This window comes from Thalassophryne amazonica, chromosome 16 (genome assembly GCF_902500255.1).
Source record: "Thalassophryne amazonica chromosome 16, fThaAma1.1, whole genome shotgun sequence".
NCBI classification, from domain to species: Eukaryota; Metazoa; Chordata; class Actinopteri; order Batrachoidiformes; family Batrachoididae; genus Thalassophryne; species Thalassophryne amazonica.
In genome coordinates this window covers 71,722,057-71,749,563 of record NC_047118.1, presented here as the reverse complement: position 1 = coordinate 71,749,563, position 27,507 = coordinate 71,722,057, and the positions used below count along the sequence as shown (strand labels likewise).

At 41.5% G+C, this 27,507-nt stretch overlaps 1 protein-coding gene across 3 annotated transcripts in view; it reads left to right on the top strand.

The window, feature by feature from the left end:
• Positions 1-20,733, top strand: part of LOC117527600 (serine protease 33-like) — a 33,562-nt gene extending 12,829 nt beyond the window's left edge. Inside the window, exons 2-3 of one of the 3 annotated variants that reach the window (XM_034190021.1) lie at positions 1,091-1,250; positions 19,978-20,733. In XM_034190021.1, the coding sequence (XP_034045912.1) occupies positions 1,091-1,250; positions 19,978-19,981 (164 nt within the window). In that variant the 3' untranslated portion in view covers positions 19,982-20,733. Of the gene's footprint in view, positions 1-1,090; positions 1,251-17,524; positions 18,247-19,977 lie in introns of those variants that run through there. The other 2 variants (XR_004565571.1, XR_004565570.1) reach the window with 2 other exon arrangements.
• The last annotated feature ends 6,774 nt before the right edge of the window (positions 20,734-27,507 follow it).

Below are 27,507 nucleotides of genomic sequence, written 5' to 3'. Positions count from 1 at the left end.
GGGAATATTCGTAATTCATAATTGGGATTTGGTTGTTCAAGTGGAACTGTAAAAAGTGTTTTTCACTGCTCAAACCACAACATGGCAGGCTTATCAAGCCTGAAGGACAAATTGCCTGACTGTTTTCCTCCAGAGGAATGTCTTCAGGCCTTGGTGATTATTTGGCTCCTTCTTATCTCAATCCACAAAGACAGTAAACTAGTTTTCATAGGACTGAAGCATGCTCCACTTCCTTTCCCCACCCCCTCCTACCCCCCATCACACCCCCCACTCTGACTTCTGCTCACGTCACACCCCTTCCCTTCTACGGGGGCGGCATGGTTTTAGCTGCAGCTGGTCCCCCCCAAGCTGATGGTGGCGCAACTCAGGGTTGCTGCGCGACCTTCACCCACTTGCCTCAATTCAGATAACGGACTTCTTCAAATTTAGTGCACATAAACAATGTCAAATGTGTATGTGCTGTCTTTAACTCTGATGTGTGCCATTATTACGGTAAACAAGTAATCATTGTGGACTAATTGCTGTCTGAGGTAACTGGAGTGTAAACATAATTTCGCCACAGTGAGATCAATAAAGTATATCTCTCATTCACCCTGAAGTAAGGGTTCTGCCATACAAGGTACTCACTACACAGAGCAACTAGGGGATTAAGGACCTTGCCCCAGGGCCCTTAGTGATTTTCCGGTCAGGCTGTGATTTGAACCAAGGATTCTCTGGTCTCAAGCCCAACGCTTAACCACTAGACCATTACCTCCCCTATATATCAGGAGAAGGATGATGAGGATGGAGCAATCAGACAGGAGGAGAAGAGGGAGGCGAAAGAGGAGGTTTATATGGATGTAATGAGGGAGGACATGGATCTGGTTGGTGTGACACAGAAAAGTGCAGAGTACAGAGAGGACTTGATCCATCGCAACAACCCTTAACAGGAGCAATTAAACTGAAAGAACAAAAACAAACAAACAAACAAAAAACAAAACAAAAGAAATATAAACTGATGGAAACAGGTACAATTAAACTGCATTTGATACTGAAGATGTAGAGAGAGAACCTGATCCACATGGTTTCTTTTGTGTTCTAAACCCTGCAGTGTGCGGCAAAGTGCCGCTCAACACCAAGATCACGGGAGGCCAGAATGCCACTCTTGGCACATGGCCCTGGCAGGCTGCTGTACAGCCAGGAAACTCTTCATGTGGAGGGTCCCTGATATCCAGTCAGTGGGTCCTAACAGCTGCTCACTGTTTTCAAAGGTGAGTCCACATTAAATCACAAAGGTCACAAAAATGTGCAACAAGAGTTGTTACTTACACATTGCATAAAAAACAAACAAACAAACAGTTTTTTAATATCAGAAAGTATGAAAATTGTCAGAAAATATAACTCAAATGACAAAACCTTGGGACAGAACGGAAAATGACAAAATAAGTAAATAAATAAATAATAATTACAATCCACAGTGATTCTTACATTTACTTTGACTTCTATTTCATTGCAGACAATATAAACTCAAGATACACATTTCATTTTGTGTGGTCAACTTCATTTCCTTTGTTAATACACATCCATTTCTGCATTTGAGGCCTGTAACACATTAAAAAAAAAGTGGGGTAATTTGGAGCGAGCAATGAGATGTGTAATCAGTAATAAGGACCTGTGAAGTAAACAAGTGATGTCAACACATGCTTGCAGTCCTGATTTTATACAAAAACTGTCTTTGAGGATCAAAGATGGACAGAAGATAACCAGTTTGACAACATATATGTGAGAAAATTATTGACATGTTTAAAAATATTTTTCCTCAAAGAAAGATTGGAAGGAATTTGCATATTTCTCACACTACAATGCACAATATCATGAAACTCTTCAAGGAATATGGAGGAATTTCACTGCATCAAAGCCAAGTGATGCGTGTTCTCTGGTCTCAGAGGCATCTGAGTTGGACCATCACAGTATTGTGGTCAACAAATCAGTTTTCCAGATCTTTTTTGGAAGAACCTGACACCATGTGCTCCAGACCAAAGAAGGTATAAAGTCCATCCAGACTGCTATCAGCAACAACTCCAAAAGCCAGGGTCTGTCATGTGGGGTTGTTTCACTGCACTTAACAAAGGTTCTTTACACTTCAGTGATGGCAGCTTTAATGCAAATAATTGCATGAAGATTTTTGAGCAACATATGCTGCCTTCAGGATGACTTATTTTCCAGGGATATTCATACAGTTTTCAGTAATTCAATGCAAAACCACATTCTGCACACATTGAAAAGGCTGTCAAATATAAGGATGCCTATTGTTAAGATACTACCCAGTAGTACTGCTTATTTGTCTGGTACTTTAATGGCATTCTTCTCTGTATGTTTTGGAGAGAAAAAATAGAATCCAAATAGGAATAGAATTAATAGTGCTTGTCAAATGCAACCACACTTTTGTGCATTTAATCCTCTCCGCCAGAATGTGGTGCACTCGTGTGAGAGAAAGAACAGGTTGCTGGCACATAGACTCTGAGAGAGAGACAGACAAGCTGCTCAGTGGTCTGCATGCACACACAAACTCATATCAGTGAGAGAAAGGCAACAAAACCTTTATTCTACTGAGCAATATTAAATTTCCTTCATTTATCCTTTACAGAACGTAATGGGGTTAATGGGCAGAGCTTACTGATACTGTGGTCTTTAAAATATTGGCCAGGAGTCAGTTTTGTACTGGGTTTTGGTACCCAGCCCTAGCTAAAGAAGGGGGTAACGATACTGGACTGGCCTGGATACACTTCTGACCAGTTACCAACAAGGAATGCGGAGAATTAAGGAATGAAAAAGGCAGCAATGATGACCCCATACAGTTAAACACATTAAGACAAACAACACCTGAAGGGTTTTCACCACTTGTATCTTCAATGACAAAATCTCTTTTGTCTTTTGTTTTGAGTGGAAACATTACAAAGTGGTAAGAAAACATTTAATATAACGATTTTATACATTCTGCAATTAATTGAAAGTCAAAATAAATGTAAGAACAACAAGCCTCCCCTTCCACACATGCACACGTGGGTTATAAATTTCAACAGTTGTCATGTTTTATTATGTGGGAGTTATAAAATTATTTCAGTTTTGAAAACTTTTGAAAAACCCAGAAACGAAGATGGCATCAGATGTGTCGACGTCGCGTCAGTGGCGGTGATTTTGCATGACGAAATCATTGTTCCTGTGCATATTTTTAGTGAACTGACTTTTGAAAGTTAACGAGCATTGAGTTTGATCTTGGACATAACTTTGAGTGTGAGCTGATTGTACCTGGGTCGGCGATTCGTCCGGGCCCGCGGCGCCCGCGGCTTGGAGGTTCATCCAGGCCCGCGGCATCAGCGGAGGCGGTTCGTCCAGGCCCGCGGTATCGGCAGAGGCGGTTCATCCAGGCCCGCGGTATCGGCAGAGGCGGTTCATCCAGGCCCGCGGCATCGGCAGAGGCGGTTCATCCAGGCCCGCGGCATCGGCAGAGGCGGTTCATCCAGGCCCGCGGCATCGGCGGAGGCGGTTCATCTAGGCCCGCGGCATCGGCGGAGGCGGTTTATCCAGGCCCGCGGCATCGGCAGAGGCGGTTCATCCAGGCCCGCGGCATCGGCAGAGGCGGTTCATCCAGGCCCGTGGCGTCGGCGGAGGTGGTTTATCCAGGCCCGCGGCATCGGCAGAGGCGGTTCATCCAGGCCCGCGGCATCGGCGGAGGTGGTTTATGCAGGCCCGCGGCATCGGCAGAGGCGGTTCATCCAGGCCCGCGGCATCGGTGGGGGCGATACATCCAGGCCCGTGGCGTCGGCTACATCCGAGGCTAACGGCGGCTACATTTGTGGCTAGCGGCAGCTACATTCGGGGCTGGCGGCGGCGACATCCGAGGTTGGCGGCGGTTACATCCGAGGCTGCCTACGGCTACATCCTGGGCTGACGGCGGCTACATCCGTGGCTAGCTGCGGCGATGACCGAGGCTGGGGGCGGCTGTGAATGAGATTAACAACGGGGAGGGCTGGTGTGCGGCGACCGAACCTGTGGTGGTGGAGGCTACGGGTGAGAATTGTTTTGTAATTGATAGTGGCCATACTGGGCCACGATAATCAACATGGCACCACCAAAGAAAACAGATAAACTCGAGGAAAATATAGAGGAGATAAAGACCTCAATAAACCGGATATCAAAAGACATGTCTAATTTAGACAAGCTGACAGTGGAGATTAAAGAACTCCAAAAGTTGGTTAAAGAGAAGGACAAGATCATTAAGAAACTTGAACTACGTGTAGATGAACTTGAACAATTCACTAGTAAAGATGATGTTATAATATCTGGACTAGAAACTAAACATCGGACATATGCAAGAGTAGTGGATTCTGGTGGAGCCAATGGGGAGAATGTACCACCTGAAGAACGACAATCATTGGAACAACAAGTAACAAACTTTTTATATCAAAAAGGTGTTGTCATCCATCAAGACACGATATCAGACTGTTATACTATTCCATCTAAAGATAGAAAAAGTAAACTATCTAACATTGTTATACGATTTACAAGCAGAAAATATAAAAATGAATTATTAAGACAGGCAAAGAATTTGAAAGGAACGAGTGTCTATATAAATGAGCATCTAACGAAAAAAATGCAGATATTGCTAGGGAAGCAAGACTACTAAAAAAACAGAAACACATTGTTGCTACATGGGTCTGAAATTGTAGGGTGTGGATTAGAGTGAAAGAAGGAACAAATGGTATACAAATCAAAAACATGGAGGACTTTACAAAATACAGACCTGAATAGACAATCAGATATGACGTCTGTTGGTAATTTGACCAACAAAAAATCAGATCAAACATGTAAACAGATGATAAAATATATGACATAGACACTAATATTGATAAAAGTATATTTGACTTAAAAACGATTGGTTGCGAGTATTATACGGAAGAACAGCTAAATAATGAAAAAATTGCAGAAGATACCCTGTCACTCATACATATAAACAGCCGAAGCTTGTATTGTAAAATGTCACAAATAAAAGATTATTTAAATCAGTTTAAAAATAAATTTAGTGTTGTTGCAATCACTGAATCTTGGCTTAAAGATGATCTCATGGCTGATGTTCAAATGGAGGGATATGAGCTGTATTTTGTAAACAGAAGAGATAAAAAAGGCAGAGGTATTGCTTTGTACATAAAAACAGATCTGATATGTACAATTGTAGAAGAAATGACAATTATGGATGATGTCATAGAAATTGTAACAGTGGAACTTATACATGAAACATCTAAGAATATTCTAATCAGTTGTGTATACAGAGCACCTGACTCATGTGTTGTGAAATTTACAGATAAAATAATAGAGTTATTCCATCAAATTAAAAACAAAACGCTTTATATGTGTGGAGACTTTAACATCAACATAGAAAGTTCCATTTGCCAAAGAATAAGTGATTTTGTGAATTCAATGTATAGTTTGGGGTTATTCCCCTTGATAACAAAACCAACCAGAATTACATCGCAAAGTGCAACGGTAATCGACAATATAATTACAAATAGAACAGATGAAATGATCAAGAATGGGATCTTGATGACAGATGTTAGCGATCATTTACCAGTTTTTTCAATATTTAAATATAAAAATAGGTACAAGAAAAAAACTGCTATAAACTTTAAAAGAGATAAGTCAGTACAAGCCTTAGAGGGATTAAAATATGACCTTAAAATCAAAATTGGGAAGAAGTTTATGTCAGTGATGTTAATGTAGCATATAATTCATTTATGAAAATATTGATGAAATCATATAATAAAAACTGTAAATTAATAGAAATTAGAAAGAAAAGAGTAAATAAACCATGGCTGACAAAGGGAATAAAAAATGCTTGTGCAAAGAAAAACTATTTATACAGGTGCTTTTTAAAAATGCAAACAAAGGAAACAGAACACAGATACAAAAAAATATAAAAATAAACTATGACAATAATTAGGAAACAAAAAAAGATTATTATAGATTATTATTAAAAAAAGATTATTATAGTGAACAATTAAATAAGAGTAAAGGTAATATCAATCAATCAATCAATCAATCAATCAACTTTTTTCTTGTATAGCGCCAAATCACAACACAATCACAATGGCAGGACATGAACCAGGACCATGAACAAAAGTCTTTTGTTCTTGGTAATGAGTCATTCACGTCATCAAGGGAGCCATCAGAAAGGCATCCATCCCATCATTAGAGGGACAGCTGTCCTGCCATTAGGTGTGCTAACTACAGCACAATAGTTGCTAATTAGAGCTATTGTTTAGTCACTAGCCTATAGCAGTCTGCCTCTCACTAGGAGGGGTCTGGTTAGGTTTAAAACTCCGGCTTTTGTTGGCTTCTGTTTATTCGTCTCTACAAGAGTCAGACAGAAGTCAGATTTCCAGAGCAAGAATTTTAGCTGAGGAAGCTTCTGCGATTCGAAGCGAAACCTCCTCGCATCAAGCAACCCAGTCCAGTCGAAGATTCAAGCTTCTCTACTATGGAAACCACCTGGACAACTGAGAGCCTACACAGAAACAAAGCACTGTTAATTACCTCCGCCAAAGAGGTTATGTTTTCGGTTGCGTTTGTTTGTTTGTTTGTCTGTCAGCAGGATAACTCAAAAGGTTTTGAATGGATTTTGATGAAATTTTGTGGAGTGGTTGGAAATGACAAGAGGAACAAGTGATTAAATTTTAGTGGTGAACCGGATCACAATCTGGATCCAGGAATTTTTTAAATGATTCTTCACCATTGCGGGATGGGGGAATTTTGACATTCTAGTTTCTAACTCCACAAAAACAAGGCAGAAAGGCTTGAAAAAAATTAAGGTGTAACATAATCAAATGTTCTATCAAACAACAAAGTTTGGTGATGATCGGATCCAGATTCCGGATCTGGTGATCCAGAATATGCAAAAATATAGGGAAAATAGAAAATGTGTCAGTGTGAGGTGACAAATGAAGCTAGAGATGCACAACTAACACCAAATTGTAGCTGAATCTGTACTGATTCAGTAAGGTGTCATCAGATTTGATGTCGCTTCAAATGTTATGGAGCTAGATCCAGAAGAAAACCGCCATTACCGAAAAATCTTTTTTATACAATAACCTTTCAACTAATAAAGACATAAAAGTGTTTCCAAGTTGTAGTGGTATGTTTTCATGGTCAAGGATGTCAAATATACAGGAAAGAAAAGTGTATGTATCATAGTTTTGGTTGTAAGACTGAATTGTTGAATGGATCACTGTGCCAAGGAGGGAATCTCTTTAGGGTCAGTGACCCTATGGCCTTGGCGGAGGTTTCACTCTCTGAGTGCTTCTAGTTAGAAAGTATTATCATAGAAGTAGCTTGCGACCCCGAGACTTCAGCCACTTGACCACAAGAGTTGGGGTAATTTACTTCCGGTCGTCTGTCAGCAATAACACCAGATGCACTTTTAAAGTGTTTTCTTGCGTTTTCTGCTGTGGCTTCAGCAAGTTATCTCCTTGAAGTATGTTCAAAGTGTAGCTTGAATGAAGTTCTTGTTGATTTTAAATTGTATTCAGGACAAAACGTGCCAATATTATTGATAACAGCATGCAGACAGTCAGCAACCGTGGTGGAAAATCACGGTCAATAAACATTAAGTATTCATAAAACGTGTATAAAAATACAATAAAAGCACACGTCATTCATCATTTAAAAAAAGCATCATAGTAAAACATAAGTATAACCATATAAAACTCAAATAGCACAGTAAAAGTCATCAAACACCAGTATAAAATTGTCAATCTAGAAATCAAACACCATAAAATAATCACAGTAATCCTTTGAAGTAATAATAACACTTGGAGCATTTTCCACATGATGAAGGTGGCTGTTCCACAAAGTTACAACAAAATGTAAAATATTTTTTTGAGTCATATCTGCATATGTGCACCTCAAAAATGTAAGAGTGACCTCTCAAACATAAATAAACTCTATTTTGGGAAAAAATAGAGTTTATGGCCTGAAAATTATATATATATATATATATATATATATATATATATATATATATATATATATATATATATATATATATATATATACATACATACACACACACACACAATTTACACTGGGATCTTAAGAAATGAAAATAAGTACAAACTGAACAGAGAACAATAAGTTCTCAATAAATTAAAATAAATAACTACTGTATCCCTGTAGAATTGTAGACAAATTTAACACCACATTTTGGACGAGAAAATAATGGACTAGAAGATAAGCTCATCTTTCAGAACAGAAATCGGATTAGAAAATAAAAATTAATAAAAAAGGTGGTGTGATCCTCTTCCCTTAGCTGACTGAATAAACTTAACTATCTTTTAAAACTTGCCTTCTTGCTAATCGACTGCAAGATCTATATTTTATATAAAATGTATTTTAGCTGAATAATTCCTGATGTGTGGGATACGTGGGTTATATTTTGATCTTTCAATCTAATCGGTTCTTTGCAAACCTTCACTGTGATAACAGTGCCGCACCGCCAAAGCATTTTTATTTTGAGAGCAGCGTGACTTTATGAGCGATAATTGGGGCAACTACAAAATGTAAGACTCAGTAAATTATTCAGATTAACTGATCAAACCCTTTAACCTTATTTTGTGATGTTTGATATCGTTGATTCCCGGCAGAATGAGTTTACCGTATTTTCCGGACTATAAGTCGCACTTTTTTACATGTTTTGGCCGGGGGTGCGACCTATACTCCGGTGCGACTTATAAATGAAAAATATACCGGTAGGATCTCAATTAATTTACTGTAACAAAACAATTTTACGTGACAGAGTCGATCTATGTTTTAAAATGGCCACCGGAAAAGGAAATGCAATGCATCATGGGCACTGTAGTATGACGGCCATCCTATAGTTCACGCTGGTCGCGATAACCAATCAGAGAACAGAACTTTGGATGCGTATTCCTCACCTCACCCACAGCGTGTGAAGCTGACGAACTCGGTGCTTGCTGTTATTCCGGCATGGCGAACAAAACAGCTTCAACCCTTGGATATCAATGTGAGCAGAGTGTTTAAGTTGACGCTGAGAGCTGCGTGGGAGCATTGGGTGAGCGACGGCGGAGGATTAGCGTGTGCACTTGGAAGGAGCTGGCGTCGATGATTGTGAAAAGCGTTTGAAGCAGACGAACATGGTGTTTATTCCAGGACGGCTAACAAGACAGCTTCAACCCTTGGATATCAGTGTGAGCAGAGTTGACGCTGAGAGCTGCATGGGAGCACTGAGCGACGGCGGAGGATTAGCGTCTCCACTTGGAAGGAGCTGGATCAAAAACGCTGGGTGGTCATGAGCTGCGCAGGTAGGCGCTGCATGGTTCGGCTCGCAATGTGGTCCGCAAAATACAAACATATCCGTAGGTAAAATGCAGCTCACGAGAGGGCACTCAAGGCTTGTGTAACTGTTCCTGCGACTTCTGACTACCATAGAAAATAAAAATTTAACGTTACTGATAACATAACAAGACAACGGAGAAGGCCCGAAAAAATGCCACCAAAAAGAAAATCATACTCTGCAGATTACAAGTTGCAACTGGTGAAATATGCATCCGAAAACGGTAGCCGTCACAATATTATCATCTGAACTTTTCATGTTAACATACCTGTATGTCCATGGGACTTATAGTCCAGTGGACCTTATTTATGGTTTATTTTTCTTTATAATGGATAAGTGGCTGGTGCGACTTATACTCCGGTGCGACTTATTTATGGTTTGTTTTTCTTTATAATGGATAAAGTGGCTGGTGCGACTTATACTCCGGTGCGACTTATAGTCCGGAAAATACGGTATATATAATACCTGTGAACCTGTGATACTTGTGCTTATCTTTCAGAAACAACCAGAACAAATCATCTGGTCTGTATGATTAAGATGCATATGTTTTTGACCTAATTCTGTTATGCTGACGTTTGAGTAATGGTGTGAAGTTTCTGCCATAATCCTAAAACTACTGTTTTATGATCATATTGTGTTCATGTATGCTTGCACTGTCCAGTTGAATGTGTTTAGACTCATATTAGTATAATATCCACTGTATTAGATTCAGGGCTTCTTTGTAAGAGCACATTATGTGCTGAAGATATTGTACTCATTATTCTACTTTTGACTAATAAAGGGAGTATTGAAACTACTTATGTGGCCAGTTTAGTCTGTATTGTTGCTGTGAAACTAAGTGTTGAACCGCAGGCACGTCTGTGCACGCCAGCCTGCTGACATTTATGATATATGTTATGGCTAAGGATAATCTTGTGAAGTGTTTATGCCCTCATAGAGTTGTTTTGCAGATTCTCATGGAAATAAGGGAGAGAAGCCTGAAGAATGTGGGCATAACCTGTCAGGCCAGTCAGGGACGGGTATGGTAAAGACACTTGAGGGAAGTGACGTGCTAGTAACCTCTCCTTTCGAGCTAGCTTTGCCACACAACGTGAGGGGAGGGGAATTCCCAGAAGCAGATGGTTCTCACCAACCTCTTGGACCAATGAGAGGAAGGGACAAAACAACGCCTCAAGAATAGCTAAATCCTTGTTAGAGCAGGTTATTTAAGTGGGTCATAGATAGCATGGGGGACTCTTCTTATCTCCTGCTGACCTGTGGCCCTAATATATGTTATGAAGTCACTGGAGAAGCTTTTCCTGGGGCACCTCTTCAAGCTACACAGAGCTTACTCTGACCTGGAGCAGCACTATTATCATGTTCTTTGACTTCTTCAATGTGTTCAACACCATCCGACTTGATTTACTCAGTGATAAGCTACGTGACATGAAGGTGAAGGCTCCACTGGTGGCCTTGATTATCAATTACAGGCTGCCCACAGTATGTGAGGTTTTGAGACATTACACCCAACACCATCAGGGGCAGCACGGTGCACCACAGAGGACGGTCCTGTCTCCCTTCCTGTTCACAATCTACACCTCATACTTCAGATTCTGGTCACAGTCCTGCCACCTGTTGACATTTTCAGATGGCTCTGCCATTGTGGTCTCATCGGCATTGACCTGGGGCCTAATGTACAAAGCGTGCTTACGCACAAAAACCTAGCGTACACCCGTCTCCATGTCCATGTGCAAATGTATCAAAAGTGATGTGAGCGTGGAAATGTGCGGTGCGTCACGCAAAAATCCAGGCTGGCGTACGCACGTTTCTACAGCTATTGTTCCACTGTGGACATGTAAAGGTGACGCTGGGGAACCATTAATAGTGTGAAAACAAGAAGTCAGAGTGATGTGCACATCAGAGACACACTGATGAACAATTAATGCACCTTGTGTTTGCAATTATATGGATGGATATAAAAGCATATGCAAAGTGATGCATAAAATGGCACTGACAGTGGCTGCGTTAGAGTTGTTAAAGCACCTTGCAAATGGTGCAATCTGACGCAAGCATGTATTCAGGGAAAGTGAGGATTTACTTTCAAAAGACAATAATTGGCTCATAAAGTGATTTTGATTTCCAAGGCCGCTGTGACCGGAGCTGTGCACAGAACTACGGTGGCCCAGAGCCAATACAATGATGAGCCAGGGGTTGTCTGTGCCCACACAGGTACTGACCATGCTTGGCGTCCTGGCATCATGAGCATTCCAGCCTGACCTCACTGATCAGTCAGGAGTGTGCCAGTCAATCTTGCACTGAGCCGTGCCAGCTGTGTGGAACACAATCTTCCGAACTTCATCCAGGTACATTCCAGCGTAACAGCGCATTTTGCAGTGAGACCCAGTTTCCCAAATGTAATCTGAGCTTTAACTGCACACATTTTGCTATAAAGGCGCCTTCACATGGTGAATTTGTTTTTGTTAATAGGAAACATTTTCATTCCATCAATGTTCAAATCATATATGATGTGCAAATGGACGTCAGGCAGCTGGCACGGCGAGTCATGGGGGGCTGCTTGGTGGTTAAATAATTTGTCCTTGTAATTGTTCCGAACAAAAACCAGTGTGGACACATTTTGGCATGTGCGCATTCAATTATTATTATTATTATTATTAATGTCTCTTTTAATTTTTGCTTGATGGTGAGCTGCAGAGCTTCTTACCAGGCTTCCTGTGTTCAGTATTTGTCAATAAACGTGTGTGTAAATTGTGATGTCACATTGTCAGCAGAGGCGCACCTCACCTTTTTAACGTCAGTGTGTGTGAGCTGTTCTGCCTATCGGCCTCACGCACACTCCGTCGCTCCCACAAACATTTTTCCACTTTCATGATGAATCCGTTTAACAGCACACTGAATAAACTGTCCCGGCGTGTCTCCACGTCTTTTCCAGTCATCTCTAGGATAATTTCTTTTCTTTGTTCATGTTGTCTGATGTGACGTCGTAGGGAATCCCTGCTCCAAGGCCCTATTTATATGAAATTGCATATTTAAGTAGGGCGTGGCCAGGGATGAATATATTTGTGCTTATGCCTGATTCAGGGTTTTGGCGTACGCCAACTTTTAGAAGAAAGTCCACACAAGTCTTTGTACATGAGGCCCCAGGAGGCTGAGTATGGGAGTGTGGTGGACAGGATTGTGGAGTGGTGCGGACTCAACCACCTGCAGCTCAACATATCTAAGATGAATGAGCTGATGATGGGCTTCAGAAGATGGGAGACCAGTTTGACCCCAGCGACCATCAAAGGAACAGAGGTGGACATTGTGGACGACTATAAGTATCTGGGTGTTCACACAGACAACAAACTGGACTTTCTTGTACACAGATGCTGTGTACAAGAAAGGTCAGAACTGACTGTATGCTTCCTCAGGAGGCTCAGATCTTTCAATGTCTGCAGAAATATGCTGCAGATGTTTTATCACTCCGTGGTCTCCAGTGTCATTTTCTACGCTGTAGTTTGCTGGGGCAGCAGGCTGAAGACAGCTGACACAAACAGACTCAACAAGCTCATCAGGAGAGCTGGCTCTGTCCTGGGGGGTTGAGCTGGAGTTTGTGGGGGAGGTATCAGAGAGGAGGATGCTGAGGAAGCTGCTCACCATCCTGGCAACACCTCCCACCCCCTGCGTGCCAAACTGATGTCCTGTCAGAGCACCTTCAGCCACAGACTGAGACCACTGAGGTACACCACGGAACACCACAGGAGGTCTTTCCTCCCTGTGGCAATCAGACTGCATAATTCCTCCCCTTCTGCAGGATGAATATCTGATGAATAGAGTTATTCAGAGTTATCTGCAATGTTGTCAAACATCTTGTGAAAATGTCTTCCAGTCATTTTCCATACACAGTGAGGAAAATAAGTATTTGAACACCCTGTGATTTTGCAAGTTCTCCCACTTAGGAATCATGGAGGGGACTGAAATTTTCATCTTAGGTGCATGTCCACTGTGAGAGACATAATCTAACAAAAACAAACAAAAAAAAAAAAAATCCGGTTTTCTTGGGGTTGTTCTCATCCTCTAAACATGGTAAGTGGAGTTGATTCCAAAAAGCTCTATTTTAGTTTCAGCTGCCCACATGACCTTCTCCATGCCTCCTCTGGATCATCCCGATGGTCACTGGTGAACTTCAAATGGGCCTGGACATGTGCTGGCTTGAGCAGGGGGACCTTACTGCCCTGCAGGATTTTAAACCATGACAGCATTATGTGTTACTAATGTAATCTTTGGACTGTGGTCCCAGCTCTCTTCAGGTCATTGACCAGGTCCTCCTGTGTAGTTCTGAGCTTTCTCAGAATCATCCTTACCCCACAAAGTGAGATCTTGCATGGAATCCCAGACCGAGGGAGATTGACAGTCATCTTGTGTTTCTTCCACTTTCTAATAAATAATCATAACTGTTGTTGTCTTCTACCAAGCTGCTTGCCTGTTGTCCTGTAGTCCATCCCAGCCTTATGCAGGTCTTTTGTCCCTGGTGTCCTTAGACAGCTCTTTGGTCTCGGCTATGGTGGACAGGTTGGAATGTGATTGATTGAGTGTGTGAACAGGTGTCTTTTATACAGGTAACAAGTTCAAACAGGTGCAATTAATACAGGTAAAGAGTGCAGAATAAGAGGGCTTCTTAAAGAAAAATTAATAGGTCTGTGAGAACCAGAATTCTTGCTGGTTGGTAGGTATATATATATATATATATATATATATATATATATATATATAAAGTACAACATTTTACATCATGGGATGTACAAGGAAACAAATCATATAAAACTAAATATTCACAATAAAGTATTTAAAACTGGCCAGCAAATCTATGTCAGTGTTTGTGGAGACAGTTCACAAACCATGTCATAGTTCCTTGTGGGGAACAGATGTGTCTAGTTCAGTGGTTTTCAAACTGTGAGGTGTGTCCCCCGGGGGTGTTCTTCAAAGGGCACAAGGGATGGGTATCATGAACTGACTCTTTTTGAGAATTGTTAAGAAATTATTTGATCGACATACATCAATAGCCTTTTTGCTTAATGAGTCCCTTATCGCTCCTTCAGAGCGGCCGTTGTTTTTGAGGGTGTTTTATCAGCAAAATCATAATTTCTTTACATTGATTACAGACCCTGCCTTGGGTCTGTAATCAGACACTTCTGCAGCGGCCCCGCTTTGAAGCTTGAAACAATGAAGCAGTGGATTGAAGCACTGCTTCGTTGGTTCATTGCTTTGCTGTTTTTCAGAAGTCCACTTCTTAACCCCTCTCAAAGCCATTTAAATATGTCAATTGTGAGTCATGTTTGTGCGAATTAAAGTCACTAACTGGGGCTTTTGTTGCAGGAAAGAAACGAGAATCGTCCTCTGGTCCGTAGGCACAGCTCAAAACGCTGCGCCGCTGTCTGCCGAGACAGAGTCTAGCTGGAATTGATAACTTCAAAGTGAATCAACATTTAGATCAAATGACTCCTTTCCAAACGTTGTAACACAAACAACAGACAAAACCATTTTTTTCCCCTCCCAAAATTAGACATCCTGCGTTCTTTAAAAATGACATTGATGTTGACTTGCAGCACATCTCAGAGGTATGGAGTGACATTCACGCCAAAATATTTAATTCAGTGAAAGCTGGAACATACCATCCTCATCACCCCTGGTCCCATATCGGCCTGGATTTCGTCACAGGCCTCCCGCCGTCCCAGGGCAACACCACCATCCTCACGATAGTGGACCGATTCTCCAAGGCGGCCCACTTCATGGCCCTCCCGAAGCTCCCAACAGCCCAGGAGACAGCAGACCTCCTGGTCCACCACGTCGTCCGTCTGCATGGGATACCAACTGACGTAGTCTCGGATCGTGGTCCCCAGTTTTCCTCTCAAGTCTGGAGGAGTTTCTGCAGAGAACTGGGGGCCACCGTGAGCCTCTCGTCCGGATACCACCCACAGACGAACGGACAGGCAGAACGGGCCAACCAAGAGTTGGAACAGACCCTCCGCTGTGTGACATCCGCGCACCCGACGGCCTGGAGTAACCATCTGGCCTGGATCGTGTATGCACATAACAGCCAGGTGTCTTCTGCCACCGGCCTCTCCCCATTTGAGGTGTGTCTAGGGTACCAGCCCCCATTGTTTCCCATGGTGGAGGGAGAGGTCGGTGTGCCCTCGGTCCAGGCCCACCTGCGGAGGTGCCGTTGGGTGTGGCGCACCGCCTGTTCTGCCTTGTTAGAGGCCCGGACGAGGGCTAAGGCCCATGCAGACCGCCGGCGGTCCCCGGCCCCTGCATACCAGCCCGGGCAGGAGGTGTGGTTGTCAACGAAGGACATCCCCCTCCAAGGACTCCCCTAAGTTGAAGGACAGATACATCGGACCATTCAAAATCCTCAAGATCCTCAGCCCTGCCGCAGTGAAGCTCCAACTCCCAGCTTCACTGCGGATCCATCCGGTTCTCCATGTGTCCAGACTGAAACCACACCACACCTCACCCCTCTGTGCTCCCGGTCCGGCGCCGCCTCCTGCGCGGATCATTGACGGGGAGCCGGCTTGGACAGTGCGCCGGCTCCTGGATGTCCGTCGAATGGGCCTGGGGTTCCAGTATTTGGAGGACTGGGAGGGGTATGGACCCAAAGAACGCTCCTGGGTGAAGAGGAGCTTCATCCTGGACCCGGCCCTCCTGGCCAATTTCTACCGCCGACACCCGGATGAACCTGGTCGGGCCCCAGGAGGCGCCCGTTGAAGGGGGGGTCCTGTTGTGTGGGCCGCCAGAAGAGGAGGTACTGCTGGCCCACCACCAGAGGGCACCCTGCCTGAAGTGCGGGCTTCAGGCACGAGAGGGCGCTGCCGCCACGGACACAGCCGGGGGTGACAGCTGTCACTCATTATCTCATGACAGCTGTCACCCATCTACACTTCATCATACTACTCCATAAAACCCGGACGTCATCTCCACCTCGTTGCCGAGATATCATCGACCTGTGAAGGTAAACTCTCAGCCGTTTTCTGGTGCCAAACGCACAATTGTCTAGATTCTTTGCAGGCGTTCCTGATTAATCTCTGCAGCTGGAGGCTGGGATTTGGGGATCGTGAGGAAGACGACGGACTTCGCTCCTCACGCCAAATTGGGATAGGTTATCAGGCGCTGCACGTTATTGTACTGTGTTTGAGGTGGAGGTGGAATCCCCACCATTGTTGTTACTGGGTGTACACACACCCACATCTTATTGTTTCTGCTCCTTGCCAGCAGATCCGACATTCGGAGACGGTGGCCACCTGGGGACTCGGGACTTGGCGGCTCCAGTATTCTCCAGGTTCGGTAGCTGAGGAAATCGTGTGGTTCCGGTTCTTCTCAGGACAGACGTCTTCTATCCTTGAGCCTGCCCACACGTCACCTTTGTGGATTGATTGTTTTCACAAATTCTGTATTCCTCTGTATTGTGGTTGTGCTCATTCACAACAGTAAAGTGTTCATATTCGACTCTTTCATTGTCCATTCATTTACGCCCCCTGTTGTGGGTCCGTGTCACTACACTTTCCCAACACTGGGACAGAAACTGTGTTTCCACTTCAGTGGAGAAATTCGTAAGTCATCTGGAGATCTTCAGATAAGTTTTGGAGACATCACCCCATGGTCGAACATCGCCTTCCAGAGAAAAACAAGGTTGTAATTCATGAACTACATGACATGATAATGGCTTAACGTCAGAATCTGAGCTTCTCCAGGACAGGAGAAACCCAAACTTTTATGGTCAAGATAAGACAGGACCTCTCCTCATCCAGGGGGGGACCCTTCCCCCACGACCAGATGGGCCATAAATCGTAGATTCTTCACAACTAACTTTTATCTTGAGTAAAACAAAGAGAAGACCTTTCGTTTGAAATAAGAATTTACATCAGAATGTCTCTCATTTATATCTAAAGACTTATAATGTTCTTGCATTTATTATTCAAACGAAATGCTTTGCATGTAGTTATTCCATTTATTGATGTGCTCATGTTAACTGATGTGTGTGTATGTGTGACCTTTCGGTTGTATCTAAAATGCTGATGTTGAAGTACTCTGTTTATCCAAAGGATGTGTTTAAATGTCTCGTAATAATGTGTTCATTTGGGTGCCTTAGAACAAATAGTATTTCAAATTAATTAATGTGTTTAAATAGTTGAATCATTTCTGCCTGCTCTAATACATGAAGTGTCTGTGAGATCACACACCCTCAATGGGCGGAGTTTAGTGATGAAAGTCCCCCTTTAAAAGTTCGAACAGTCTTTCTCTCCCTTCTCTCTTTCTCTGCCCTTCTCCCCCGCTCAGCACTCTACTTTCCCTCTCTCTTTTGCTTAACGCTTAATTCTATTTTGGGCCAAGAGCCATTGCTAAACTACCACGTGGCATTCTTTGATTCTTTACCTTTGGGACAAACTCAAAGTTTAACCTGACGCTTTTAAGGTGCGTCAAGCTTTTGAATTTTTAAGAGAACTTCCGAGCTGAGCTTTTCAAATTATTACAGAAAAAGCGACTTTTCCTTTTTCATTCAATTTTCAACGCTTTTACTAAAGTTTTACTTTTTCTAAAGTCACAAAGACTTTAATTTGGCTCCAACCATTTTTGAAAGCTACTAAGAACCATTTTCAACAAACACCTTCCACCTCTGGGTCACTGCAAGCTGACAACTCCGCTGATTCCACACCTGACTGCAGCAGCCGGCAAAACCAGCCGACACCAGCCCTGGGATCACACCGGGGACACCTCTGAGTGAACCCCTCCGACCCAGGTGAGCTCACGCTGCCCGATATCGATGGCGGACGGACGGAACCAGCCCTCCAACAGCATCTAATCGACCCAGTCCAGGCTCCATGAAGGAGGTTTGTTGCCAATGAGTACAGATGGCTCCTCATCTCCTTTTTCTTTAAAGACATTTTTGCAATATTCTATTTCATAATTGGCTTCAAAATTAATCACTAAATTTCAATCAGATTAATTTACTTAAGGTTTTAAGTTTCACCTCTTTCCTCCAGCGTCTCATGAGTGAGTAAGAAAATTGTTTCCCTGAATGAACGTATTTTTCATTACTGTCTATAAAATGCCAGTCAAACGTTCATTTCTTGTATAAATTGTAAATAAATTGTAAATATTTTCTGCTGTGGTTTATTTTGGGTACAGAAGGAAACTCTTGGTCAACCGTATTGAAGAATTCATGATTTTCAGATCAGAGATTGATTAAACCAAATCTAGACTAATTAATTCATTTGAGACTGATAAATTAATGTTTAAATTATCGTACTTATGCCATGTAAAAAAAAGAATAAGTGGTGCCCCATTTATGCTTAAATAATAAGTATTGAACCCTAAATCAATTATTTTGGTGACCTGTTAATTTGGGGCCTAATCCAGTCTAATTCAATTTGGGAGTTTAATTACTTATTAATTACAACTAAATGCTACATATCAAGGGTCCCTGTAGTGAGGCCTGAATATATGTAAAGCAAAGTGTCTCCACTCAAATCACCAATAATCACTACTTTCTACATTTTATCGGTGCTCCATGAGCGTGATTCAGTAAATTATTAATAAATTTATTAATATTCACTACATTTTTATTGGTGCTCGCGTGTGAGGCTTTATTAATAAAATTGTTACATCATTATTGGTGCCCCGTGTGGAGGCATTAATATTCACTACATTTATTATTGGTGCCCCGTGTGGAGGCATTAATATTCACTACATAACTGTCACTACATTAATGAGAATTTGCAGTTGTGTACATCTGTGTTGGGTGTGTAGTACTTTCCACAAAGTCACACTGCTGACAATCTGGCCCAAGTCAAAAGGGGCATGATGGAGTTCTGGGCCATAACCAATAAAGTAAAGTGTCTTGTGACCGACGCAGCACCAAACACGATTGCATCCACTAGACAGCTCCAAATGCGACACTCAATTTGCATTGCACTCTCAATTTATTAGTTAGAAAATCATGTGATCAGATCCCCACACTTACATCCATCAGACACAAAGCTCGGCACATTGTTCAGATCAAGCACTACAGCCAAGGAGAAGCTGTGAAGGCTCCATGATGAGAGGGAACCAGAGTGGGTCTCTCTGGCCTCTCTATGAACAGATTTGACTCTACTTACAGCTGATGACTATACCATCATAGGAGAAACACTTCTTGTGCTTGCTCCTTTCTATCAAGCTACGGTGGAGTTGTCTGAAGAGAGACAAGTGTCAGGGTCAAAGGTCATCCCGATGATGAAAATGCTCTACCTTGCACACACAGGCAGCCACACACCTACATGAACACCTGAAGCGTTGAGTCACAGACACTGCTTCCAATCTGGAGTCATTAAGTGTTTTGACTGTAGCAACACTTGTAGAACCCAGATTTAAATCACTTGAGTTCAGCACTTCCTCCAAGTGCAGATGAGGCCATCAATAGACTGCGTTCAGAATGTGCGTCTGTAATCGGACCCACAGATGAGCCCCAGTCAGGACCGTCTGCACAACAGCCATCTGCACCCACTTCAGGCATGTTATTCAGCATTTTGTTTGTTGTTGTTTGGAAATCATGTACTGAAATGCCACATTGTTGTTTTTAGATGACCTTTGGCAACATCTCGACATCAAAGTGGGCAGGCATACCAAAAGTGCCACAGCTGATGCCATCCAGGAGGTGCAGAGGACAATATTGCCAGGTCCCAGGATCCTCTAAGATACTGGGACAACCACAAGACAGTATATCCAAACCTCTTCCAGCTGTCATTACAATTTCTCTGCACTCCAGCCTCATCTGAGCCCTGTGTGCGGGTGTTTTCTAAAGCTGGAGAAGTTGCATTACACAAGCGTAACAAACTCAAATTCAAGACTTTGGAACAACTTCTTTTTCTGAATGAAAATTTGTAAAAAAAAAAAATAAAATCCCAGTCCACAAGCATCCTCATTCACAACACGTTCACTTAGATTTTTCATGTTATGATACATGTTCACATTATTTATTATTATTTAAGATTTTAATATAAATGAAGATATGAAATGATACAAAATGAATTACCATTAACCTAGTATATACTATTATTGTATATACTAGGCCATGAAATCAGTGTCAGTTGAGTGTCAACTCAGGTGCCTGTAGGAATTTTTAAGGTCCAGCAGATGTCAGTATTCAGTGACACAGCATCGACACAGTATCAATACAGTTTGGCAATGTGTTGAAACGCTTCATGATGCCTCATCAAGGGCGTAGGTTTGGTCTCAGCTTTGGTAGGGACAATACCACACACCCCACCCGGCCCCCCTGCTCACCACCATCACCCCCTAACCCACTCATACCATTAGACGCACAGTACAGCATAATACATAACATATGACGACATAATGCTGAATAATTTAACACTTTATTTACAATATTAAGTGTGTAGGCAAACAAACAAATAGCTTAAATAACAAAATTGCACCCAAAATCACGAATCTATTCTATAGGCCTACACCTGAGAGAACAAGACAACAAAAAAAATACTTGTGGAGCTAACAAAAAAAAAAAGTTTTTGCAACCAAGATGTATAATCTATTCTCTTCATCAATAATGCAGTTGTAGGTATCTGGCAACCTAATTTGCCAAAAAAAAAAGGGATTTCCAATGATATATATGGTGTATTACGGTAAACGTAAGCCTGTGATGTCATAACACAGAGGAAAAACACGGAAGTTTCACACTAGTGCGCCGCTGATTCTCATTACCGTAAGTTCTCATGTAAGCCCTCACTCTGAAAAATTTCAACATGTTGCATATATTACAGTAAAGTGCGTTCGGTGACTTTTGAAACGAGGGAAAAGTATGAAAAAGAGCGCAAAAGTGACAGAAAAGTACATAGACAGCAAACATAAATGTATTTTTTGAGGAAAAGGCAAAATGTTAGTGTCATTTGTGAAGGTGTGCGTGCATGTTTGTGTGGGTGTGCAGTTTATTTTAAGTGTGGCGCACAGCATTGTTCGCAACCCCTCCCCCCCGCCCTTCTTGTTTTTCTGCACCGGAGCAGTGTTGCCAGATATGAAATATGAAACTATCGTACCAAAACCTCAAAATTATCGTATTTTGGGAGAAATTATCGTACACAAACAAAACGCATACAACGTAGCTATTTTAGCGTTTTTTTTTTTTAATTTACAAAGAATTTTATGTCACATTTTTAAACAGTAATTATATTAATGGGGAAACTATGGCACAAAAAGAACGCAAATGCACAAGCAAATGCACTACCAGACTGTGAAGTAACACAAACATGTGTTAATTACCAGACTAGAAAGAGTCGAATTCAACCTTGAGGTGGCTGTCGTCATCCGATGCCATGGCCACTAGTGCAGATTTTGTTGAACACAGAAAAAATGTTGACACCTCCATAAGGAACTTGAACTTTTTTTTATTTTTCTTGTATATCTCTTTGCTCTTGTGTTTTGTTCGTTTGTTATTGCATTTGTTGAAATACAGTTTCGAAAAAAAAAAAAAGATGTTGGTTGGGGAATCTTCCTGTCCTGTCCTGCAGAGATTGGATGGGAACTCATTACTTTGTATGGGGAGGGGGCGGGCTTTCAAATGACTGTCCCGGCAGCCCAAAGCCAGCAGCAGCCCTGTGTGTGGTGTGTCTTTGATGCCGCCTGAGTGCAACGCCTGCAAAATGATTCTTGGGTGTCAGAGAGAGATGCGTGTTTGGGCAACCAACTGAAATTATCGTACATATTGGGTTTTTTCCCATTACAGATCGTACATCGTACAGAGGGCAAAACTATCGTACAAATACGATAATTATCGTACATCTGGCAACACTGCACCGGAGCCACCCATCCTCTGCGCTCCGGGACCTCCCACTTTACAAATTAAGCACTGCCTGCCACGAGATGCGCTTTGTTTACGTCCATGTGAGAAGAACGTGAGCCAATGAAATTGCAACATGGGTAACCCTGTCACTCTGACACGTCGAAAACACAAAACGTGACGACTAAAATTATAGTATCGAGTTCGCAAAAAAATAGTGAATGATTTTGTTATATAAACAAAAATGCTAAATATTGGTAGGGACTATTTTGCCATCCCAAAATATTGGTTGTGACTTGTCCCTATGGTCCATATGCAAACCTACGCCCCTGTGCCTCATCGACCCTTCACTATTGTGGTGTATTCAGCTGAATACAGATTGAAGAGGATTTGCAAATCACTGTATTCTGTTTTTATTTACATTTTACACAACATCCCAACTTCATTTGGAATTGGGGTTGTAAAAATTTGAACATCACACTTCTTCTCCACTCCTCAAGCATACTTTGACTTTTCAAGATTTTATTAAACAATCTGATTAAAAACTACTGCCATCTCTCCCAAAAATGTCCATGCATCTACTACAATGTCATCCAGATCATCTTGCATTTCCACTCTTCATCCTCTTCATTAGCTGTCCTTACCTTATCCTTACTCATTTGTTGCACTTCCTGATTTAGTCTCCCCATAACATTCATGTTTTTTTCATTCTAATTTTCTTCATTCATAAGCTCCTCAAAGTACTCCCTCCATAGGCTCTCCTCGATTGTCAGTGCATTTCCATCTGCATACTTGTTCAACCTAACATAATGCACATCGCTTCCAGCTAGGTTTTTCTGTCTGGCCAATAGATGATTTTCAAGTTGCCGCTAGAGCAGCGCCTACGCTCATGCATGATGATGTCACAACTCTTTCCAGTTAGGGAGATCCACCAGCCACAGACGGCATGTGAATATGCACACAGCCATTTGTGTGTGTGCACATCCTGTTCAGCCACAGATGGCTGGAACGTGTGTAAATAGTTAAAGTAGTTGATAAAATGTTCTTGCCACTATTGTTTCTGTATGACAACATTGCTTTTCGTCCCACACATGGACGAGTCATGTTCAGCTCGTCAGATCTTTAGATATTGATCTGTTCAGATATTGTCAACTTTCGTGCAAAACGTCAGACTTGGGAGGTTAGACAAAGTTGGACAACAGTCAAATGGAACGCTGACCGTACGGGAACTACGCAATCGATGAGGAACCGTCAGGACAGAAAGCAAAACAGAATACAGACGAATTGAAGTTGTCACTGGGATTTGTTCACATTTTTCAACAGTTTGAAAATTCTGACAAAGCGCCAGCTACAGGAACAAAGCTGTGCAATGGTTAAACAATGTCTCCGAAAGTCAATGTAACTCCAGATTTCTTGTTTCGTTTTAGATTCGGTGTCCTTCAGTAGTGCCGTGGGACCGGGGCTTTACATCAACATTCATACCACTGCAGCGCTTCTTCTCATTCCTTGTGGGTTAACAACAACGACAACAAAATTACTTACCGATAAGGCGTGGAATTTGCCTTCAGTGGCCATTTCGCTCCCTGGAAATTTGACAGCTGAGCTGTTGTTTCTAATGATACCAAATACGCAAGCGAGAGGCTTGCTAACTGGAAGTCTTGGTTTCAAGATGGTGGCGCAACTTGCAAATTAACTATTGGTACAAGTGGTTTTATCCCATCTTAGTGTTAGGCCTGAAATACACTGCCAGCATTACATATGATTTTCAGTCATGTTGTGTGTTGATTTTTATGTATTCATCAACAGTTTGCATGAGGGAAGGGCCGCAGAAATGTCCCAGATGCATATTTTGCATCACATCCAAACACTTATGGGCCAAACTATAAATGCCTAAATGCCTTTTTGTTTTGTTTTTTAGTTCCAGTAAACAATGTAGCATCCTTTCATTCCTAACACACTACCCAGTCCATATCATTAAAGATATCCACCATGAAAATTTTCCCATTGAGATCTGATGTGTTTCTAAGTTTGATTTTTTTTTAGCAGTGTATAGATAGATAGATAGATAGATAGATAGATAGATAGATAGATAGATAGATAGATAGATAGATAGATAGATAGATAGATAGATAGATAGATAGATAGATAGATGGATGATTTTTATTCAGCACGCACAGACAAAATCTCTCATTTACAAAACAAGTCAAGAGAAAACAAAAATTAAAACATATAGAACAAAACTCAAACAATTTACCAATTTAGTGCGGCTGAAAGGGTGTGGGCAGAAGCAAAAGCTTATAAACGCCCACCCCGTACATCAATTTCTGTATACAAACAAAAAATTTGCACAAAAAACAATTACCAGTCAGCAATGTAACGCAGTGAAACATACAAAGTAATACAACAGACAAACAAACAAAAAAATAGCCACACAGTCAATTTACTTAATTACGCAAACCATAAAAAGTTAATATATTATTTTTATACAGTCTTTTAAAACAAGCCAATGTACTGGATACTTTAATACAATCCAAACATAATCAACCAAGTCATAAAATTTCAAAAACTGAAGACGAACAAACAGTGAATTTGTTGGTTCATGATATGTTTTTTTACTTATCACTCTTATAGCTTTGTTTTGTAACAGAAATATTGGATTAGTATTTGTTTTATATGTATTTCCCCAAACTTCAATGCAGTAAGTCATATAAGGGACAAGTAATGAGTGATACAATGAAACGAATAGATGTTGGGGGAGAAAGTATTGTACTTTGTACAAGATAGCAATAACTTTTGATATTTTGGACTCAATATGTTTTATATGAGTTTTCCAACTAAGCTTGTCATCAACAAAAACTCCAAGAAATTTAGTTTGAGATACAATTTCAATTTCAATACCATTCAACAATAATTTACTGCTAAATTTCTAGGCTTATTTCCAAATATAATGCACTTAGTTTTACCGAAATGAAGTGATAATTTATTAGAGTCAAACCAATATTTAAATTTTTGCAGTTCCCTCTCCACCAAGTCCAAGAGCTGTCTCAAATCATTTCCACTGCCAATCACAGTTGTATCATCAGCAAACAAAATACAACTCAAAGACTTAGAAACCAAACCTATATCATTACTATACAGCAAAAACAATAATGGCCCGAGAACTGACCCCTGGGGCACTCCACATGTAATCCTCAAAAATTCTGATTTTATCCCACCAAGGTGAACACACTGATATTTATTACGTAATTAACTAGCTATCCAGTTAAAGGCCAGTCCTCTAATACCATACATCTGTAATTTTTCCAATAATACTGTATGATCAATAGTATCAAATGCTTTCTGTAAATAAAAAAACCCAACAGTGTATTGCTTCTTCTCTATTGCATTTGTAACTTGTTCCACAAAATCTATTAAAGCCAAAGAAGTTGTTCGATTTTTTCTGAAACCATACTGATGTTCGTTAAGTATATGTTTTTCTATAAAATCGTTCAACCTCTTTACAAATATTTTTTCCCGAATTTTAGAAAACTGTGGTAACAAAGAGATTGGCCTATAATTTCAAAAAACGTGTTTATCACCAGATTTAAACAATGGCATCACCTTAGCAATTTTCATTCTGGAGGGAAATTTCCCAGTCATAAGTGACAAGTTACAAATATATGTTAAGGGTTTGATAATACAGTCAGTAATGTTCTTAATCAAAACCATATCAAAGCTATCAATGTCAGTGGATTTTTTCCCCTTAATTTTATGAACTATGTTAAAAATTTCTTTTTCATCCGTTTCTCTAATAAACATTGAATCCTGAATTTTATTAATGAATTTACAGTTGTACTTTGCCGTAGTTACAATTGAGTTTGATACATTTTTTACCAATATTAACAAATCATTAAAATAATCAGCAATAATTTTATTTCCTTTTACAATTTTATCAGAGTCTATATAAAAGTAAGATGGATAATCTTTAACAACTTTTTACTTTTTAATGATTTCGCCCAAGAGCTTCCAGGTTCCCCTAATGTTAGTTTTATTTTTCTCCAACAAATCGCAGTAATACTGCTTCTTACACAATCGCATAATGTTTAATTTATTTTTATATGTCTTATATGTCCTCTACTGGTGGTTGGCTCTCACTGCGGTATTGTATCACTTCCTGTTTCGGAGCACAGCGGTGTTTTTCTGTATCTGTTAGCTGTTTAATCTGCGCAGTTAGATTGATCTAGTTATCTAGATTACGATTTGTTTCCCAGTGTAATCTTTACGTGCCTTAACTAAAGCACTCCTTCTGCTGAATCACCTCTAAATTATTTACACATTATTCACTTTGCGTGCTTTTAGGAATCCGCTAGCTTAGCGTAGCTACTAGCTCTTAGCTGATTTAGCATGGCGGCTTCTCCTGTCTCTCCCGCACTTTTCTGCTCTGGGTGTGAAATGTTTAGTTATTCCTCGGCCACCTTTAGCAGTAATGGTACTTGTAATAAGTGTAGCTTATTCGTAGCTTTGGAGGCCAGGCTGGGCGAATTGGAGACTCGGCTCTGCACCGTGGAAAATTCTACAGCTAGCCAGGCCCCTGTAGTCGGTGCGGACCAAGGTAGCTTAGCCGCCGTTAGTTCCCCCCTGGCAGATCCCGAGCAGCCGGTAAAGCAGGCTGACTGGGTGACTGTGAGGAGGAAGCGTAGCCCTAAACAGAAGCCCCGTGTACACCGCCAACCCGTTCACATCTCTAACCGTTTTTCCCCACTCGACGACACACCCGCCGAGGATCAAACTCTGGTTATTGGCGACTCTGTTTTGAGAAATGTGAAGTTAGCGACACCAGCAACCATAGTCAATTGTCTTCCGGGGGCCAGAGCAGGCGACATTGAAGGAAATTTGAAACTGCTGGCTAAGGCTAAGCGTAAATTTGGTAAGATTGTAATTCACGTCGGCAGTAATGACACCCGGTTACGCCAATCGGAGGTCACTAAAATTAACATTAAATCGGTGTGTAACTTTGCAAAAACAATGTCGGACTCTGTAGTTTTCTCTGGGCCCCTCCCCAATCGGACCGGGAGTGACATGTTTAGCCGCATGTTCTCCTTGAATTGCTGGCTGTCTGAGTGGTGTCCAAAAAATGAGGTGGGCTTCATAGATAATTGGCAAAGCTTCTGGGGAAAACCTGGTCTTGTTAGGAGAGACGGCATCCATCCCACTTTGGATGGAGCAGCTCTCATTTCTAGAAATCTGGCCAATTTTCTTAAATCCTCCAAACCGTGACTATCCAGGGTTGGGACCAGGAAGCAGAGTTGTAGTCTTACACACCTCTCTGCAGCTTCTCTCC